This window comes from Schistocerca americana, chromosome X (genome assembly GCF_021461395.2).
Source record: "Schistocerca americana isolate TAMUIC-IGC-003095 chromosome X, iqSchAmer2.1, whole genome shotgun sequence".
Taxonomy (NCBI): domain Eukaryota; kingdom Metazoa; phylum Arthropoda; class Insecta; order Orthoptera; family Acrididae; genus Schistocerca; species Schistocerca americana.
The window spans coordinates 426,444,741-426,466,272 of record NC_060130.1 but is presented as its reverse complement, the minus strand read 5'-3'; the positions used below and the strand labels follow the sequence as shown (position 1 = coordinate 426,466,272).

The 21,532-nt window shown below is 43.1% G+C and overlaps 1 protein-coding gene across 1 annotated transcript in view; it reads left to right on the top strand.

Annotated features, from left to right (window-relative positions):
• Positions 1-20,396, top strand: part of LOC124555138 (solute carrier family 41 member 1-like) — a 103,823-nt gene extending 83,427 nt beyond the window's left edge. The window contains exons 8-9 of the mRNA XM_047128949.1: positions 461-609; positions 19,995-20,396. Of these exons, the coding sequence (XP_046984905.1) occupies positions 461-609; positions 19,995-20,180 (335 nt within the window). The 3' untranslated portion in view covers positions 20,181-20,396. The remainder of the gene's footprint in view (positions 1-460; positions 610-19,994) is intronic.
• The last annotated feature ends 1,136 nt before the right edge of the window (positions 20,397-21,532 follow it).

Genomic DNA, 21,532 nt, shown 5'->3' with positions numbered 1-21,532 from the left:
TCAAGATCACATTTAGAGGTGGTGTTCATCCACAATATATGTTCCTCCAACAAGCTGCATGTGATGGTGATTGTATTATACACACACTCACCCCCCCCCCCCCCCCCCCTGCCACTCCCCCTTGCCCTGGCCCTCCCCCTCCCTATCCCCCTACCCCACACCTCCCTACCCCTCCCCACCCTCCTACCGTCCCCACCCTCCTACCGTCCCCACCCTCCTACCGTCCCCACCCTCCTACCGTCCCTACCGTCCCCACCCTCCTACCGTCCCCACCCTCATCCTCCTCCATGTAGTAATGTTTGAACTAAGCACATCCTCATGTATTTGTTTTTCTTGTTTTTTGTTGTTAAAATTGTCATTCTTTATATGTGGCACTCTGAATATGCCTCTTGTACATTTAGTTTTTATTTTTGTTGGAGTTTAGTTTTCATACATTGTAGATTAATATTTTATGTTGCAGGTCCCCATGCTCGAACTACGAGAGTCCTTATGTTGATGGTAGTTCCTGGTCATCTAATTTTTATTTACACCATTAATTATATGAAAGGTGGTCATACTTCCCTTACACCACTGTTTGTTTTTGTGTACCTCTGTGCAGCTTTTGTTCAGGTAATCAAGATATCATTTTCATATAATTTATGTAACTATGTTTGCAATGTTCTTTAAAAAGATATTTTCAAGTGATCTACTTTTCCCTCACCATACTAAGCGTTTGTGTTTTGATTAATTATTAGCACAATACATTTACCAGTACATTGTTTTCAATTTTTTGTGCCAAATATATCATCTATCCTTATGGGCTCTTAACTGAAAGAAGACATAAGAATGTGGCATAGAAATTGTGAAAATTTCTGTTCTCAAAACTTTTCCCTAACTGCCAAACTAGTGTTTATGATGGTACATTTCCTCATTGCTAAACCCATACAGTAAGCAGATGAGTAAGGGTCAGTTCAAATCTGGTCCAACAGTTTGTATCAAATTTTACACCATATCAGTTTTCAGATATGCTAAGGTGGTTCCCCAGTCGCCAAGTACGTGATAGTTAACCGCATCAGATGGTGCTTATGAGTTCTGGGTCTGCACCACAGCAGGTTTGATGCAACCATATTAGTTAATATTGTGGGTCATCCCGCAAGCACAAGTCCTTTTGGTTGTCAATATTTTTCGGTGGCTTCTTCCATCAGCTGTACCCTGTAACATCAGATTTTAAATGCTTTGTCTCCTTTTCATATTATTTCTTTCCATCTTTCTTTCATTTCCACTGGTTTGCAGTGTTCTGACCTAAACATGTTTTTGAAACCAGTTCCCTTCTGTTCTTCAATATTTGGCAGTGGCTGGGTTCTTTCATTGAAGAAAACATTTTTACCTGTGTGCGATGGTTCACCTTTCCCTGTCAGAGGTGTCATTGATAGTGACTTTCCAGATTGGTAGTCATATTTTATTTGTGTCTTATTGGTTGATTCTTGTAGTATAAAGAACTGTGAACCATTGAATAAGAACAAATTTCTTTGCTCACAGTTTTCATTTGTATAATTTATATTTTCCATTTTTGGAGTATTTTAGATTCGAGAACAGGGCTGTTGAATTTTGATGAACTGGAAGCTTAATAAACTCCAAAACTGCAACTTATTGACCCATGTACTGCACAGTGTGTTAGACTGAATCTAGCTTGTGAACTGTGCTAACCTAACAGGAGCTACTGAAATGCTGCAGTATTGGCATGACCAACTGTACTGACTATTTGATGGAAATTAGAGTTGGATTTTTACTTACACCACAGTACGCAGACTACAGGGTAACCTTTTAAAAAGGATAGAACTTCTGGAGATAATGTGATAATGAGACTAATGCAAAAATATGATTTTGAAATACATCTTTTGAATGTAAATAAATACGGCAGTTGAAAGTAAATAATAAATATGAATAATGGAAAGAGCAAAGTTAACCACTTGCCTTGTAGTTGAGGTGGGGAGGTATCAACAGGCACATAAACAAGACAGAAAGTTGTTGGCTTTTAGACGTTGTTGTTGTTGTTGTGGTCTTCAGTCCTGAGACTGGTTTGATGCAGCTCTCCATGCTACTCTATCCTGTGCAATCTTCATCATCTCCCAGTATCTACTGCAACCTACATCCTTCTGAATCTGCTTAGTGTATTCATCTCTTGGTCTCCCTCTACGATTTTTACCCTCCACACTGCCCTCCAATGCTAAATTTGTGATCCCTTGATGCCTCAAAACATGTCCTACCAACCAATCCCTTCTTATGGTCAAGTTGTGCCACAAACTTCTCTTCTCCCCAATCCTATTCAATACCTATTCATAAGTTACGTGATCTACCCACCTTATCTTCAGCATTCTTCTGTAGCACCACATTTTGAAAGCTTCTATTCTCTTCTTGTCCAAACTAGTTATCGTCCATGTTTCACTTCCATACATGGCTACACTCCATACAAATACTTTCAGAAACGACTTCCTGACACTTAAATCTATACCCGATGTTAACAAATTTCTCTTCTTCAGAAACGATTTCCTTGCCATTGCCAGTCTACATTTTATATCCTCTCTACTTCGACCATCATCAGTTATTTTACTCCCTAAATAGCAAAATTCCTTTACTACTTTAAGTGTCTCATTTCCTAATCTAATTCCCTCAGCATCAACAGATTTAATTTGACCACGTTCCATTATCCTCGTTTTGCTTTTGTTGATCTTCATCTTATATCCTCCTTTCAAGACACTGTCCATTCCGTTCAACAGCTCTTCCAAGTCCTTTGCTGTCTCTGACAGAATTACAATGTCATCGGCAAACCTCAAAGTTTTTACTACTTCTCCATGAATTTTAATACCTACTCCGAGTTTTTCTTTTGTTTCCTTTACTGCTTGCTCAATATACAGATTGAATAACATCAGGGAGAGGCTACAACCCTGTCTCACTCCTTTCCCAACCACTGCTTCCCTTTCAAGCCCCTCGACTCTTATAACTGCCATCTGGTTTCTGTACAAATTGTAAATAGCCTTTCGCTCCCTGTATTTTACCCCTGCCACCTTCAGAATTTGAAAGAGAGTATTCCAGTTAACATTGTCAAAAGCTTTCTCTAAGTCTACAAATGCTAGAAACGTAGGTTGCCTTTTCTTAATCTTTCTTCTAAGATAAGTCGTAAGGTTAGTATTGCCTCACGTGTTCCAACATTTCCACGGAATCCAAACTGATCTTCCCCGAGGTCCGCTTCTACCAGTTTTTCCATTCGTCTGTTAAGAATTCGCGTTAGTATTTTGCAGCTGTGACTTATTAAACTGATAGTTCGGTAATTTTCACATCTGTCAACACCTGCTTTCTTTGGGATTGGAATTATTATATTCTTCTTGATGTCTGAGGGTATTTCGCCTGTCTCATACATCTTGCTCACCATATGGTAGAGTTTTGTCATGACTGGCTCTCCCAAGGCCATCAGTAGTTCTAATGGAATGTTGTCTACTCCCGGGGCCTTGTTTCGACTCAGGTCTTTCAGTGCTCTGTCAAACTCTTCAGGCAGTATCATATCTCCCATTTCATCTTCATCTACATCCTCCTCATTTCCCATAACATTGTCCTCAAGTACATCGCCCTTGTATTAGACCCTCTATATACGCCCTCCACCTTTCTGCTTTCCCTTCTTTGCTTAGAACTGGGTTGCCATCTGATCTCTTGATATTCATACAAGTGGTTCTCTTCTTTCCAAAGGTCTCTTTAATTTTCCTGTAGGCAGTATCTATCTTACCCCTAGTGAGATAAGCCTCTACATCCTTATATTTGTCCTCTAGCCATCCCTGCTTAGCCATTTTGCACTTCCTGTCGATCTCATTTTTGAGACGTTTGTAATCCTTTTTGCCTGCTTCATTCACTGCATTTTTATATTTTCTCCTTTCATCAATTAAATTCACTATTTCTTCTGTTACCCAAGGATTTCTATTAGCCCTCGCCTTTTTACCTACTTGATCGTCTGCTGCCTTCACTACTTCATCCCTCAGAGCTACCCATTCTTCTTCTACTGTATTTCTTTCCCCCATTCCTGTCAATTGTTCCCTTATGCTCTCCCTGAAACTCTCTACAACCTCTGGTTCTTTCAGTTTATCCAGGTCCCATCTCCTTAAATTCCCACCTTTTTGCAGTTTCTTCAGTTTCAATATGCAGTTCATAACCAATAGATTGTGGTCAGAATCCACATCTGCCCCTGGAAATGTCTTACAATTTAAAACCTGGTTCCTAAATCTCTGTCTTACCATTAAATAATCTATCTGATACCTTTTAGTATCTCCAGGATTCTTCCAGGTATACAACCTTCTTTTATGATTCTTGAGCCACATACTTGTCTGGAACTAATAGAATACAGAAACACATGTGTATACACCTATACAGCCATATGTTGGCATGGCTATATTGATCCACCTGAATGCATTGTGCCAGCACTGGAGTTGGATAGTAATGTGGGGTTGTGTCACGTGGAGTGGACTAGGGGAGAAATAGGCAGGTATTTGTTTAGAGGGTTGGGGATAGGTGACTGGTAGCTGGGAGGGTGAGAGATTATATGTCATGCTGGTGAGGTGAGCTTGTTTTGTCTGGGCAAGGGTAGCTGATGTGGAGAAGTAGATTGAGAGGCCAAAATAGGACAGAGGAAGAGGGCGGCTGCAGAGGTGAGGGTACGAATGCTAGATAAATGAGCTTACGGTCATCGAGCGGGGGCTAGCGGGTACTGAGGCCACAAGTATTACAGGATCAAAGGGTGTGTTGCAACGACAAACCTTTATCTACATAATTGAGCAGGGAGAGAGGGGGATGTTAAGGGTTGTGAAGCAGGTATTGAAATAGAGTATGTTCTCAACAGTGTGTTCTTTTGTTGGCTGGCCAATTGTGCAGGTGGCCAGAGTTTAGTGGTGGCCATTGCTGTGGGCAGCTGTTTGATTATCATACACATGTAAAATTCTCTGTAGAAATTGTGGTAGAGATGGCACATGATATGATATGACTGTTTTCTCAGATGGCCCTGCCCCTGATGGGAGAGAGGAGAGGAGGGGAGGGTAGATGCTGGGTGGATACACAGGACATTTCTTGTACATGAGTCTTCTGCAGGGGTAGGACCCATGTGACAATTGGTTTGTAGTGTGGCATAGGGACTACCATTTTTTTTTTTCTAGATCTGGTGGACAACAAAATACTGCTTTGGAAGGACTGGGAAGTATTGTGGCTAGGGTGTTCTTGGTTTCCAGGCATGGTGTAGAGTAGCTGAAGTCGTGATGAAAAAGATGGTTAAGTTCCTCCAGTCCACAATGTTATTGGGTAATGAGGGGGTGTGCTAGTTTCTAGCTGATTCGTGGAAGTTGTTGGGAGATCAGGGGCATATGTGGATGTAGTCGCTTCATCACCCAGTACTCCCAGCATAGCATCCTGACGGGAGTTGTTGCTCCAGCTGCTTAATGGTAGCAAGAACTGAATTGTCTATTCCAGAAGAAGAGAAATATTTCTTTCCAGTGTAAAGTCCCTGGACAGGTGCAGCAAAACTTGGTGCCAGGAGTGACTACTTCTTCTTCTTCTTCTTCTTCATTGTCTTCGCGATGACTTACTTAGTTTGTTCATTCACTATAGCATCATGTAGTTCAGGTACTTCCACCTGGGATGTGGAATTCAGATAACATTATCACAAGAAATAGTCCTGAAGATCCCCAATAGCTTTCTATTTTTGTCTAAAGACACATCTTTTTCAGTGGTGACTGATTCTGTACGTTAGCTAGCCTCTAGAAAACAGTTCATTGGAGCCTTTTGCATAAAAGAATTCAGATAGCAACAATCATGTGTAGCCTGTCAAATATTGTTTCATTATTTCTTTCGAGGAACGAATGAAGATTTCTGTACAACTGCTACTTTGTATTTTGTCTCGAGAAAAACATCATCAGTGTTTGGAAGAAATGATATTATCCTCAGATACAAGTGACATCTATTGACAATAACAACTATCTTTCTTCTTGTTGCATCAATTTTTCACATCTAATGACCTTAGAAACTTCAGGGAAATTCCTGCCACCATTGGTACATTACTACTGAAGTCAAAAGTGCACGGCAGTGTGTCTGCAGTCTTAAAACAACAGGGAATTTTAAATCTCCCATTTATTAATAGTGGCTACTTTCCACTCCCACCACTATTGATGGACAGCAGTGCCTTAAGTCTCTCTCTCTCTCTCTCTCTCTCCTCTCTCTCTCTCTCTCTGTGTTGCTTGGCTTATAATTGTGAATCAATTGTGGCAGAGTATTTCTCTCTATTCCCATCACCTGACATCTTTAATAGTAGACAGTTCCCATCTCAACAACTTGTCGTCACTTAAATATTGGCAGAAGAGATTATAACATTTTTATAAACAATCCAGTTTGCCATTTGATGCATTGAAATCTTAGAGACTGATCTTTGGTTGTTTCCTGAACTTTTTTGTGCAGTACATATCTGATTATTGGAATGTTACCTGCTCTCATTCCTTGAAAGTATTTTAAAAGACATCATTTCTATGTCTTCAAGTTAATGTGTATATGTTCATCCTTTACAAACTGTAACAAAAACATGTGCTTCAGTGTTCAGGAGGGCTTCTTTATTTTTCATCGTTTCCTACAAAGAAGATTGTACCAAATCGTAAATTTCTTATCAATGTCGTTAAGTTTAATGCTACTCTTGTCTTAGACACCATGGATAACCATCAGCTTCTACTGAACCATTACTTTTCTTCTTTTACAGGCTATACTAAGAGACACTCTTTGCATGCAAATTGACACACGTCTGTACAACACAATAGGGATAAGTACACTTGTCAGAACTGCCACCAGATAACATTGTGCAAGTCCCACAATATTTTATTAAAATAACTGTTCACTATCTTCAGACAGTGATGGTTGCTTTTGTCACTGCTGCAAGACGCAACTGGTGATATGTGGCAGCATTGAAATTGATTGGTCCAGGAGCAGGTGTTACGCATGCACCAATTGGTGTTAACAGTTGGAGCCTCTCCGCTCATGTGTAGTTCCTCCTCCTAACCCAATAAATTTCTACAGTGACACCCAATTATCTCTAGCTGTGTCTTGCAGCAGTGATGACAGCAACCACCACCAGTTAAAGACATTGAACAATCCCCCCCCCCCCCAATTGCCCCTTGATGAAATATTGTGGGGCTTGCACAATCTTATCAAACAGCAAACCTAAGAAGAGCATTTGCAACAGATCTGTCACAAAAGCTTGGAAAGTCACAGCACAATAGAATTATTTGATGTCTTTGGGAAGTTGAGTCTAATACGATATCAGCTCCCCTGACTTTGATGTAGAATGGGTTTGACTCAATAATACTGATTCATCAGTGAACTCAATTTTATTTCATTTGCTCTAAGTGTGTTGAAAGTTGCTTGGAGGGGAGGAGAGGGGGGGGGGGGGGGGGGGTGACCTAAGACATATATAAGTATCGATTGTCATTTACAGAGAGACACTCATTGGCACAAAGTTTGTGTAAGTGAAAAGAAAGCCCCCAACTCCATGTTAGGACTTTCATCAAAAGCAAGTATTTGTTACAACAAGATTAGAGATTAGTTACAAGCAAATTTAAATAATATTGTTCTTATGAGAGTTGCAATGGGACCTATGAAAATAGTTTGTAAAAGTGGACATTCGTAAAAGTCAGTTCATTAATACCCATACCCTATATAGCCGCTGTGAATATTACAAAAATTGAGTTGGTCTCGAAAGAGCATCAGATTGTGTCTGTGCATTGGTACTTGTCGATATGTTTTCTGCTCAGATACCATTCAATACAACATTAAAGGCTGTAGGTGTTTGCGTATGGACTGTTATATACTTTACTCTCTTGATGTCTATCTCCCTCCTGAAAGGTAGATAACACATCAAGAGAGAGTTAACTTGATCCATTAGTTGCCTGCGCCTTTACTCCTTCTGAGTGATTTCAATGCCCAATAACCATTCTGGATGGCGTTAGAACATTTGACAAAGACAGTATAATGTAACAAGTGGTCACAGATCTTGACCTGTGTTTATGCAGGGTAGTGACCTGTTATGGAAAATTGGGAATTCTCAGTTAATTTGAATTTACTGAGAAATTTGGAAGTCTCAGAATTCTGAAAGATTTGCAAAATTCCGAAAGACTGTGGGGAGAACTGAACCGTTCATTAAAAGAAAGAAACATAATGAGTCATTTTGTCACAAATCGCTTGGAGATTATGCTTCAGAAAGAAGTGGGTGTGACCATGTAAGGAAAGGTGAAGGGTTTGCATTGGATTATATTATTGTTTGTTGCATGAGAGCTGCTCCTTTGCGGAACTTGAGAAAACTTCAGATTTGTCAGTGGGTACTTGGACTCCAGGTGTTCCTCATTGTAAATACAATGAATTATAACTTCGGCATAAGAATTTGTCATATAATTGTGAGGTTTTTTTGCTAGGTTAGATTAGTATTCAGGCTTCAGATTTTTTAATAATTTCAATGCAAAGTAGTACTTTGTGGATTTTCTCTCGGTCATGCTTAAGTTAACAATGGTGATAGTGTGAAGTGTGTTGTGTGTCCACTTACAGACATGGCATCACCATGAAAGTCCACTGATATTACATTCCAGTTACAACAGTTCGAAATGTGTTCCTGTAATGTTTTCTCGTACAGTTAAGGTTATTGCACAGTGTCACAGCATGGCAGGGAATGGTGATGGATGTCAGTAATGAAGGAATTTCAAAGGGTGGCAAAAGACAACTTACAGTCCACAGCCAAGAATAATGTATGTGAAAGTAATGTGGCAGTAACGGAGTATCTGTTCTTATCCATACACTATGCTTTGACGAAACCTGAACAAAAATCTTTCCATTTATTTTGCTTTTTCCATTTTTCACAACTTCAAAGATGTTAGACACATTATGTCGATATGAGCCTATGATTCACTTTGGTCCCACACATAAAATGATATGATTTTACACACAGTATAATATAGTGCCTGATAGTTGTTATGTCTACATCTACATATATACTCCGCTAGCCACCAAGCAGTGTGTGGCGGAGGGCAGAATTCGTGCCGAAGTCATATTCCTGCCGCCCCCCCCCCCCCCCCCCACCTCTGTTCCACTCGCGGATCGCGTGAGGGAAAAACGACTGTCTGAATGCCTCTGTATGAGCTCTTATTTCCCTTATCTTTGAGTGATGATCATTACTTGATTTGAAAGATGGTGGTAATAATATATGCTCTACATCCTTGGCGAAGATTGGATTTCGGAATTTAGTGAAAAGTCCCTTCTGTTTAGCGCGTTGTCTATCTCTAAGACTGGACGAACTAACATATACTGCATCGCTTCATGATTCTACTAATAAACTGCAATCTAGAGTTCACCTTACCCGTTACTTGTGTAATCTGATCATTCCATTTGAGATCATTTCGAATAGTCACACCCAGATACTTGACTGATGTTACCGCTTCCAAAGACTGATCATTTATTTTGTACTCATACAGTAATGGGGATTTTCGTCTTGTTATACACAATAGGTTACACTTACTAATATTGAGAGATAACTGCCAGTCATTACACCACACATTTATTTTCTGCAAATCCTTATTGATTTGTTCACAATGTTCGTGTGATACTACTTTCCTGTAGACTACAGCATCATCGGCAAACAGTCAAAGGCTGCTGCTGTCAATACCATCAACCCCCCCCCCCCCCCCCCAGGGGGTCCACAACTCTTTTGTGGATACGTGCGTAGCGGGCACGGGACCCCGAGCTAATGTGGCCCTCCTTCTTTTCCGGGCTGCATACCTTCCTTTTCCGCATCCTTCCCTATCCCCCATCTTCGCGCCCCCCCCCCCCCCCCCTCCCCTCACCTCTGGCTCTTTCCTTCCCTTTCTCCCCCTCTGGGAGTATGGTTTGTGCCTACGTCCGGAGACGGACGCTCGTAAATGTTACGCATTCTTCGCCTTCTCTGCTTGTATGTCTTCATCCTTCCTTTGTCCTTCTCTTTTCCTTACCTCTTCTCTTTACCCTTTTCTCCGCTGCGGCGTTTGAGACCTCTCTTCTTTCCTTTCCCTTTCTTTGTTTTTCCCTTTCTCTTTCTTCCTCCCTGTGCGTGTCTCAAGGCCGACCCACGCATTTTTGTGCGTAGCCGGTGACGGGGTAACGTGTAATTCCCCGCCCCGGGTAGACAGGTAGGACACGTACGTACCCCCTGGTAACGGCCAGGCCCAGGGAGGGATGATTACCCAAGCTGATACCTTCCGAAAGTGCCGATTGGTCCCTCCGTCCGTTTGTCAGGAGGTGTGACCTGAGGTGTGAACAATCACCTAAGGCGGGAGTGCCCTCAGAGAGGGCCCCCACAAGGGAGGAGCGCGCCATCGGAGACGCCGGTAATCATGGGGGATTCTTCCGCAATGGTTTCCTCACCTTCCACTATGTCTGCTCACAAGCGTAAGTTCACTGAGTCTCAGCCACAGACAGTTCTTCCATCGTTGCCACAGTTCCTTGTTGTTTCTCGGTCTGACGAAGGTCACGACTTTTCCACGGTCAACCCTTTCATTATTCAGAAAGGTGTCGACGCAATTGCAGGTCCTGTAAAGTCTTGTTCCAGATTACGGAATGGCACCTTGTTGTTAGAAACAGTCAGTGCCCTCCAGGCACAAAAATTGCTGCGTACTTCACTGCTCCACACCTTCCCTGTCCGGGTTGAAGCGCACCGCACTTTAAATTCCTTGCATGGAGTCCTTTATACACGCTCCCTCGATGGATTGTCTGACGAAGAAATTCAGCACTACCTGTCTGACCAGGGCGTAACGGCTGTTCGTAGAGTTATGAAAAGGGTTGACACGAACATCATTCCAACCCACACTGTCTTCTTGACATTTGACAAAGTTCAACTCCCATCGAAAATCGAAGCAGGCTATGAGATAATTTCCGTTCGCCCTTACGTCCCAAACCCTACGCGTTGCTATCGGTGTCAGCGGTTCAATCTCACCAGCCAGTCCTGTTCCAATCCGGCCAAATGTGTTACGTGTGGCAAGGATGCCCATGAGGGTGCTTGTCCACCTCCATCCCCTCGCTGCATCAACTGTATGGGTGACCACGCTGCTTCCTCTTGAGATTGCCCCGTTTTTAAAGACGGAAAGCTCATCCACGAAATTAGAGTGAAGGAAAAGGTGTCGACCTTTGCTGCTCGAAAATTATTCGCCAGTCGACAGCCCACCGTGCCTCAGACAGGAAAATACAGCACTGTCCTTGCTTCTCCTCGGCCAACAAAGGAGGTGGCCACACAGACTTGCGACCTCACCTTTAGTGCCACTGTCGTCAGATCGGCCAGCGCAAAGATCGCCCGTTCAACCTCACCACTTTTGCCTGCCCACTCTGTGGCTCACCCTTCATCGGGTTCTGCTAAATCTCGAGCCCAAAAGTCAGACACCAAGACTTCGAAAAAAGAGCATACTCGTGAAGATTTTTTACGTACCCCACCTTCACAACCATCGGTTCCTCCTCCATCTAAACATCATAAACATCATTTTTCCAAGAAAGCTACTAAGAAACCCAGTTCATCTCCTTCTCCGCCAAGGCGTGTCCCATCTACAGCACCACCTGGTGGAATTCGCCCTCCGCCGTCTTGTGTGTCGCCGAGGCGCACTGCTGGCGGCCGATCACTCGGCCGATTGCTGGTGGCGGGAGCTGCTCCTGAACAACCTAAGGATCAGGATCTTCTGCCTTCAGCTGAATGCCATTCCATGCTGTCGGTCGCAAGCTCTGAGCAGTCGTTGAGTTGACGGCAACCTTGGTCACATTCCTCCATTTTCTGTTCACCCTATGTCCATTATCCACTGGAATATCCGCGGCATTCGAGCCAATCGGGATGAATTGTCGATCCTCTTACGATCCTACTCACCGGTCATCTTCTGTCTTCAGGAAACAAAGCTGCGTCCCCATGACCGCTTTGTTCTCCCCCATTTTCAGTCCATCCGATTTGATCTCCCCTCTGTTGAAGCCACTCCAGCCCATGGAGGACTCACGATTCTTCTCCATGAAACTCTCCATTATCACCCAATCCATTTAAACACTTCCTTCGAAGCTGTCGCTGTCCGTCTTTCCCTTTCTGGATATACCTTTTCTCTTTGTACTGTATACATTCCATCGTCCACACCAATGGCACGAGCTGATCTCCTTCATCTTCTTGGTCAGCTTCCACCCCCCATATTTGCTGGTTGGGGACTTCAATGTCCACCACCCGCTTTGGGGATCCCTACATCCTTGTCCACGTGGCTCACTATTGCTAGACGTCTTCCACCATGCGGATCTAGTTTGCCTCAACACTGGGGTCCCTACATTTTTGTCTGCCTCCACGACAAATTTCTCTCATTTGGACCTTTCGGTCGGTACTGTTCCGCTAGCTCGGCGCTTGGAATGGTTCGCCCTTGATGATACACACTCGAGTGACCACTTTCCATGTGTCCTTAGACTGCAGCCTCAACTGCCATATATGCGCCCGCGATGCTGGAAGTTTGCCCAAGCCGGTTGGACACTTTTTTCGTCTCTAGCGACATTCGATGACCGTCACTTTCCCAGCGTCGACGATGAGGTCACACATATTACCGACGTTATTCTTACAGCTGCAGAACGTTCAATACCACGCACCTCCGAATTGCCCCCCCCCCCCCCCCCCACCCCCCACCCAGTTCCTTGGTGGAACGAGTCGTGCTGTGACGCAATACGTGAGCGGCGACATGCTCTTCGCGTTTTCCGCCACCATCCTACTTTGGCCAACTGTATCTGCTATAAGCAGTTCCGTGCGTGATGCCGTCGCATCATCCGCGATAGCAAGAAGGCAAGCTGGAAATTCTTTATTAGCTCATTTAACACCTTCACTCCCTCCTCGGAAGTTTGGAGTCAGCTTCGACGGTTATCAGGCGCGCCTAGTTTCTCCCCGGTCTCTGGGCTCACTGTCGCGCATGATACATTAGTGGACCCCGTCGCAATTTCTAACTCATTGGGTCAGCACTTTGCTGACATTTCGAGCTCTTCAAATTACCCGCCAGCATTTCTCCCGAAGAAATGTGCAGCGGAAGTGCGACCTCTTGCTTTCTCCTCTCAAAATCGCGAAAGCTACAATACTGTTTTCGCCATGTGGGAACTCCAACATGCACTCTCTTCTTCTCGCTCCTCCGCCCCAGGACTGGATGGTATCCATGTCCAAATGTTGCTGCATTTATCAACCCATAGTCTGCGTTACCTCCTTCGCATTTATAATCGAATTTGGACCGACAGTACTTTTCACAGACGATGGCGGGAAGCTATCGTCATTCCTGTTCCAAAACCTGGAAAGGACAAACATCTCCCCTCTAGCTATCGCCCCATTTCTCTCACGAGTAGTGTATGTAAGGTTTTGGAGCGTATGGTGAATTGCCGTTTAGCTTGGTGGCTGGAGTCCCGCAGTCTTTTAACATCTGCCCAATGCGGATTCCACCGAGCGAGGTGGCGCAGTGGTTAGACACTGGACTCGCATTCGGAAGGACGACGGTTCAATCCCGCGTCCGGCCATCCAGATTTAGGTTTTCCGTGATTTCCCTAAATCGCTCCAGGCAAATGCCGGGATGGTTCCTTTCAAAGGGCACGGCCGATTTCCTTTCCCGTCCTTCCCTAATCCGATGAGACCGATGACTTCGCTGTCTGGTCTCCTTCCCCCAAAACCAACCAACCAATGCGGATTCCGAAAGCATTGTTCTGCAGTTGACCATATTGTTGCTCTCTCCATTTATATCATGAACAATTTTCTCTGGAAACGCCAAACAGTAGCAATATTTTTTGATCTGGAGAGAGCATACGATACCTGTTGGAGGAAAGGCATCCTCCGCACACTGTTCTCTTGGGGCTTTCGAGGTCGGCTGCTCCTTTTTCTTCGCAAATCTATGGCAGAGCGCACGTTTAGAGTGCAGGTGTACACTACTCTCTCCCGTACTTTCTCCCAAGAAAACGGGGTACCCCAGGGCTCCGTGCTGAGTGTTGTACTGTTTGCCATTGCCATAAATCCAATTATGGAATGTCTCCGTCCTGATGTCTCGGGCTCCCTCTTTGTGGACGATTTTGCGATCTACTACAGCTCTCAACGGAGCAGCCTTCTTGAACGACGTCTTCAAGGATGTCTCGATCACCTCCACTCTTGGAGCATCGTACCCGGCTTCCATTTTTCTCCCAGTAAGACCGTTTGTGTTAATTTTTGGCGACGTAAGGAGTTTCTTCCACCCTCCTTACATCTAGGACCTGTCAACCTTCCATTTTCGGACGTCGCTAAATTCTTGGGTCTTATGTTTGACAGAAAACTGTGCTGGTCCTCCCATGTTTCGTATCTTTCGGTTCGCTGTCTGCGATCCCTCAACACCCTCCCTGTCCTGAATGGTACCTCCTGGGGAGCGGACCGAGTGGTCGTTCTCCGCCTCTATCGCGCCTTAGTGCGCTCGAAATTGGACTATGGAAGCATAGTCTACTCCTCTGCTCGGCCGTCCATTCTTCGACGTCTCGACTCTATCCACCACCGTGGATTACGTTTAGTGTCTGGAGCTTTTTACACCAGCCCTGTGGATAGCCTTTATGCTGAGACTGCTGAACCTCCGCTGTCCAATCAGCGAGCAGTCCTTCTGAGTCGTTATGCTAGCCATCTCTCTTCCATGCCTGCTAATCCAGCCCATGACATTTTTTTCGACGCCTCCTTTGATGTAGGGTATGCAGGCCGCCCCTCCTCCCTACTACCACCGGGAGTCCGCTTCCGTCAACTGCTCCATTCTCTTTCCTTCCGCTTTCCTAAAACCTTCTTGACAACTTGGGGTACAGCACCGCCTTGGCTCCGTCCCCGGATCTGCCTGCTCCGTGACCTTTGTCAGTTTCCCAAGGATGGTACCCCTTCACTTGTTTATCGTCGGGCATTTTCCGCTCTATGTGCACAAATGAAGGGAGTCACATTTATTTACACTGATGGCTCAAAAACATCATTTGGTGTAGGGAGTGCCTATATTGTTGGTGACACCCCAAATCAGTTTCGGCTTCCCGATCAGTGTTCGGTTTCTACTGCGGAGCTTTACGCTGTTCTCCAGGCTGTCCACTACATCCGCCGCCATCAGCGGATACACTATGTTATCTGTTCAGATTCTTTCAGCTCTCTCCTCAGTCTCCAAGCTCTTTACCCTGTCCACCCTCTGGTCCACCGGATTCAGGACTGTCTGCGCTTGCTCCACCTGGGGGGCGTCTCGGTGACGTTCCTCTAGCTCCCGGGACACGTTGGTATCTGGGGAAATGAGGCGGCCGATATAGCGGCCAAGGCTGCAGTCTCTCTTCTTCGGCCAGCTATTCAATCGATTCCCTTCGCAGATCTACAGAGCATTTTATGACGTCGTGTTGTTCTTTTATGGCACGCACATAGGTCGACACTTCACCATAATAAAGTGCGGGATGTGAAAGCTCTTCCCTGTGCTTGGACCTCTTCCTCCCGAACGCGTCGTCGGGAGGAGGTAATTTTAACTAGACTCCGGATAGGGCACTGTCTTTTTAGCCATCGACATCTTTTAAGCGGCGATCCTCCCCCACTCTGTCCCCACTGCTCTCAGCTGTGGACGGTAAGACACCTTTTAATTGAGTGCCCCTATTTTACTCCATTACGCGCCTGTCTACAGCTGTCGCCTGATATATCGTCAATTTTAGCAGAGGACACGCGCTCGGCCGATCGCGTTCTCGAGTTTATTAGTGCAAGTGAAATGATGTCAGTCATTTGAAGCTTTTTTTTGGGGGGGGACAACCAGCCTCCTTCTGTAGTGGATTTTTAAGCCTTCCTTCCGCATTTAGTTTCTCCAATTTTTTGAGTTTCGTTCCCATTGCTGCTGTTTTACATTTTCGGTTTTTTACTGTTTCCTAAGTCATGGACCGGGCGCTAATGACCATAGCAGTTTTGCGCCCTAAAACAAAACACACACACACACATATATATATATATATATATATATATATATATATATATATATATAGAGAGAGAGAGAGAGAGAGAGAGAGAGAGAGAGAGAGAGAGAGAGAGAGACCGCTGTTTCCTAAAACCATGCTGGTTTCTGCAGGTGAGCTTCTCAGAGTCTAGAAAGGTCATTATGTCTGAACACAAAATATATTCCATGATTCTACAACGAATCAATGTCAGTGAAATTGGCTGGTAATTATGTGCATCTGATTTTCTACCCTTTTTATAGATTGCTATGATCTGGGTGTCCTTCTAGTCCCATGGAACTTTCCGCCGTTCCAATGATCTCTGATAGATGACGGATAAGAGTGGTGCTTTATTTGTAGCATAGTCAACATAAAATCTGACGGGGATACCGTCTGGGCCAGATGCCTTTCTGGCATCTAAGGATCTTAACTGTTTTACAATCCCAGATACACTAAACACTATGTCGGCCATTCTTTAGTTTGTTCAATAATTGAAAGGGGGAATGGTGCTGCAGTCCTCTATCGTAAACGAGTTTTTGAAAGCTAGGTTTAGAATTTCTGCCTTCTGTTTATCATCATCAGTTACATTACCCATACTGTCAGTAAGAGAAGGTATTGAATTATTTGTAGCGTTCATAGATTTTACGTACGACCAAAAGTTTTTGGGTTATTTTTAGAATCTGCATATAAAATATTGCTTTCAAATTCGTTAAGAGTCTCTCATTTTCCTTCTGACAGCTGCTTCCATTTCGCATAATTTCTGTTTGTCAGTGGGGCAGTGACTATGTTTAAAATGACTGTGCAAAATTCTCTTCTTTCTCAGCAACTTCCTGATATGTTTGTTGTACCAAGGTGAATCCTTTCCCTCCCCTATACTTTCACTAGGCACATACTTCTCTAGCACATGGTGGACAATACCTTTAAATTCCGACCAAAGATGCTCAGTATCTTTGTGTCCCGCGGTGAATGCTTGGAGCTGACTATGAAGATATTCATTAATGACACTTTTATTTGCTTTCCCAAACAGGAAAACTCCTTTTCCACCAACATAGAAGCCACAACGACATTATGGTCGCTAATATCTTCTTCTAGATTAACTTCCTCAAAAAGAACAGGTCTGTTTGTCGCCAAGATATCTAGTATGTTCACATCTCAAGTTGGTTTTCTAACCAATTGTTCAAGGTTGTATGTTGAGAGCGCTCCTAGAATAACATCAGTGTCATGAACTGGTAATTTTTTGGGCCAGAAGTTTGTTTCCCATGGGGAGGAACCTAATCTAAAAAAAAACCATGTTCATGCCACAAGTACTGTGCTACCCATCTAGCTGCTTCTTGTGTGTAGTGCACCCCTGATCTACCAAGGGGTGTCCTACAACCTTCCACTCCATAGCGTAGGTCCAGGAATCTACAACCATTTTTGTCACAGAGTCGACGTAGCCTCTGGTTTAGATTCTCCACTCGACTCCAAACCAGATGTTCCTGGTCCACCCTGGGTATGATGGTGCAGATCGTCAGTTTGGCTTCCACTCCTCAAGAGGTGGAGGCCACCTTCATCAATTTAGCCATCCGTCGGAAGGACCAAAGGATTTCCTCGGAACCCCGATGACAGGCATCGTTGGTGCCAACATGAGCAACAGTCTGCAGCTGGCTGCACCCCGCATGCTCGATAGCTGCCGGAAGAGTCTCTACCACATCCTGGACAAGGCCCCCCGGCAAGCACACTGAGTGAACGTTGAACTTCTTCCCCACCCTAGCCACTATGTTCTTGAGGGGCTCCATGACCCGCTTAACATTGGAGCTCCCAATAACGAACAAACCCCTACCCCCATGTGCCTGTCCGGACCTTGCTGAAGGAGCAGCCACTATCCTGGCAGAAGGTGCAGTCTGATCCGGCTCAGCCTCCCCCCCCAGCATCAGATAGCACACTGAATCTATTAGCAAAGTGCATGGGATTTGATAGGAGCCTGCTTCCCCCATGCAGCCTTCACCTTGAGGCTCGATACCTCGATACAGTCTGCCACCCACACTGAGGTGAGAATGGGCCAGCCGGATCAGTCGCACCTGAGGTCGGTTCAGTGACGGAGAGCTGTGACATCCCCCCTGCACATCTAGTACAGCAGAGCCTGCCCCAGGCACCCCATCCACACCACACCTCAAGGTGGCACTCTGGAGCTTGTTGACTGTGGCCAACAAAGCTTCCAGCTGCGTTTGGACTTCGGCCAACTCCTCCTGCATCCGCACACAACAGACACAGTCAAGGCATTAAACTGCATTTCTGGTATTAGAGAAATGGATCAGAATGAGATGGAGCAAGAATTATTACTACCTAACAATGAAATGTGTGGTCAAAATGACTACACTGCATCAGACCTTGTGAGGCATGGACGCAGTGATATGATTGAGAAGTTCCTGAAAGACTTGTCGCCACACCTCAAAGAACACACTCCAGATTTTAAACGGTTGTCCACACTGCTGAACTACTTACAGTATTTGTGACAATATTATCCAGTACCCTCAGTCTACAGCAGAACAAGGATCCTTGTGCATTCAAGAACAGTTTCAAGTGGAGTAATTAATTCCTGCCCTCATTAACAGTATTCAGCAAGAATATTACAATGTTTCATGCACCCCCCCCCTCTCTCTCTCTCTCTCTCTCTCTCTCTCTCTCTCTCTCTCTCTCTCTCTCTCTCTCCACCCCCACCCCCACCCCCCCCACCCCCTCTCACCATTCACTGTGTTCCATGGTTTCTGGGGCCTGTGTGAATAGAGGCCACTTTCAAAAACTTAATTGAAGCCGGTTTGGGTTGATGTTATCTGTGTCATGTTGCTGTTTGTAATTCTACTTGCAATTGTATTGCATTCTTATGGTTATAGAAATAGGCTGGAGTTGGAAATAATGATGGTATTGCATTGTTATCTTGCCCAGATTTTCATTTGATGTTTGAAAGCAAGTCTATTGTTGTGAACTTAAAATTACAGTTCTGAGATATTAAAGTGTCAATTATGGCACTACACTACGACCAGCTTGCGTCCACCACTCACTCATCTTGTTGTAGAACCTTGTAGACATCATTGTTGAGAAACAAACCTTTCTAACTTTTCTCATATCAAAAAGAATACAAGTGCCAAACATTTAGCCCAGGCAACTTTGACACTTGAGAAACACCCACTTTGTCACACATTTTATGCTTTAAGTGTGAGTGCCACTTGTGAAGTGATGCCTTACAGGAAGTACAAACTGCTATTTGAATCCACAGTAAAAGCACATTCTGATACTGTTAGTAACTGTTGATTTTATTGTGAACATTTGTTTAAGTGATTTCAAGTGAACCAAGAAATCAATATGTAAACTTTTCAAATGAAAGTTCTGTCATTTGACTGTATTGTTTGTTTTTCTACTGTATAATCATTCATTTGGCCTTTGACTATTTACAAGTATCACAATTTTGAGCGTCATCAGACTTTCATAAATGAATTCACTGTTGAAGTATATTAAACTTGATTATATAATGCATGTCTTACAGCTTAAAAATGTTAACATATTCATGATGCGTGTGGCAGAAATAAAACAAATTGTGACATAATGAATAAGTGTGCCATAAATTGGTCACCAAAAATAGTTGTTACACCTTTTTTTGGTGCACTTGTGGCATTGTTATTCAATGTATGTTACACGATTGTTTTATTTCTGCCAGACACTTTGTGATATGCTCTCTTTTTTATGTTGTTACACTCGCATTATATAACCAAGTTTAATATATTTTGACGATGACTTTTTTTAATAGAAATCTGGTCATGTCCAACACTGTGGTACTTGAAAATGACCAGAGGCTGAAATCATGATTGTACACTAGAATAAACAATCTACATAGTCAAACAGCAGAACTTTCATTTAAAAAGTACCAATTGACTGTGGCCCCAAACTGTGTTAAAATTATCAGTTTGTAAACTGTACCATATAATTGATTGAATTTATGTTTTACTATAGTTGTTCATGTAATTTTCTTTCAGGTTGCAGTATTGTTATATATTGCACACATCATGATTCACTGGATGTGGAAACGAAAAATTGACCCAGACAATTCTGCCATTCCTTATTTGACAGCATTAGGTGATCTACTGGGCATCAGTCTTCTTGCTATTGCATTTGAATTTCTGTATCTTGTTGGTGATCAAGATAATGATATCAATGATTAAGTTACAGTAAGAACTAAACGTGGGGTGCTTTTGTTTTTATGAGTACTCAGATGTGTTACTTTTCTTTAATTTTGGCCAGAAATGTGTGACATTTTGGAGCATTAGTGTTAACTATGGAATTCCAGCAAGTTGTACATTAACTGTCGGCACTCTGTTAGAGTTAATGTTATCCATTTTTAAAATTTTCCATATTCACAATCTTTTTTTTTAACTTGGTCTCCAGGCTTGTATATTTTTCACATATTTATTTTTCTGTAGCTAAAATTTTGTCGTATCTTACTTGTCTTTCTAGAAATGTGTTCCATACAGTGTATTTCGGATCTTCAAATGGTTCTTCTTTGGTTTTCTTTTTTTTTTTTTAATTTTATTGTGAAGAAAAAGCTGAAGTCTGATGACAAGAATGTTGTTCAAGAACTTAACTTATCTAAAAGTGACTGTAGGAAATTTCGTAACATTTATTGGATTTACCAGTTTCTGTATGGAATATCATATTCTGCCCCTGAATACTAATTTTAAGAGATATACGATGTTTGCATATCACAGTCTTCTCTTGTGACTATTTTAAATGTATTTATATGGAATGATTGTTGACTGAAGTAAAGGAATTTACTGTATGTGTTGTGAAGCCGAATGGTTCCTGAATAGTATTTGATTGCAGAAAGCTGTGTGGTTGTGACAAATGGAGCCAAACCTTTTTGTGTCATATTGTTTTAAAAAGTAATTGTCCATCTACTTACATGGTTAAAAAGTAATTGTCCATCTACTTACATGGGGTCTTCTTCAGCTGTTAACTGGTTTCATGCTAAATTGAAAATCTTTGCACAGTATTTATTTATTCTCTGTATATTCTACTTGTTGAGCTAGTGAAATTTGCCAACTCACACTTATTATGGCCAATGTGGGATTTTATGATTTACAGTAGAATCTAAGAGGGGTGCAGAATTTTAAAAATACTGAATCAGAAGAAGTAATTGTCATTATATGAAATAAGTTGTATCTATGGTATGAGTATCGTGTACAATAACTGTTGACATACAATCTTTTTATTTTAAAAGCCTGAACATTAGCCAAACTGGTGCATTCAGTGATTGCTGTGTTTGGTGGTTTTATACATTCATTTACTTGTAGACCTTAATCTTTTTGTGAATTCAGAAGTGCAGTCAAATGTTAAGACTGGGTACTGAATGTGGCGGGCCACATCCACTATTCTGTTCTTCAGGTGAGCACTGCCGTCTACCATCTCGAGTAGTTATAAGTTTTAAGATTAAATATGTGTCATAACTCAGTGTGTTAATTAGGTAAATTTAACATTATTATATAGTGTTTCTTTTGGATGTAAATGTCAGTTAAGA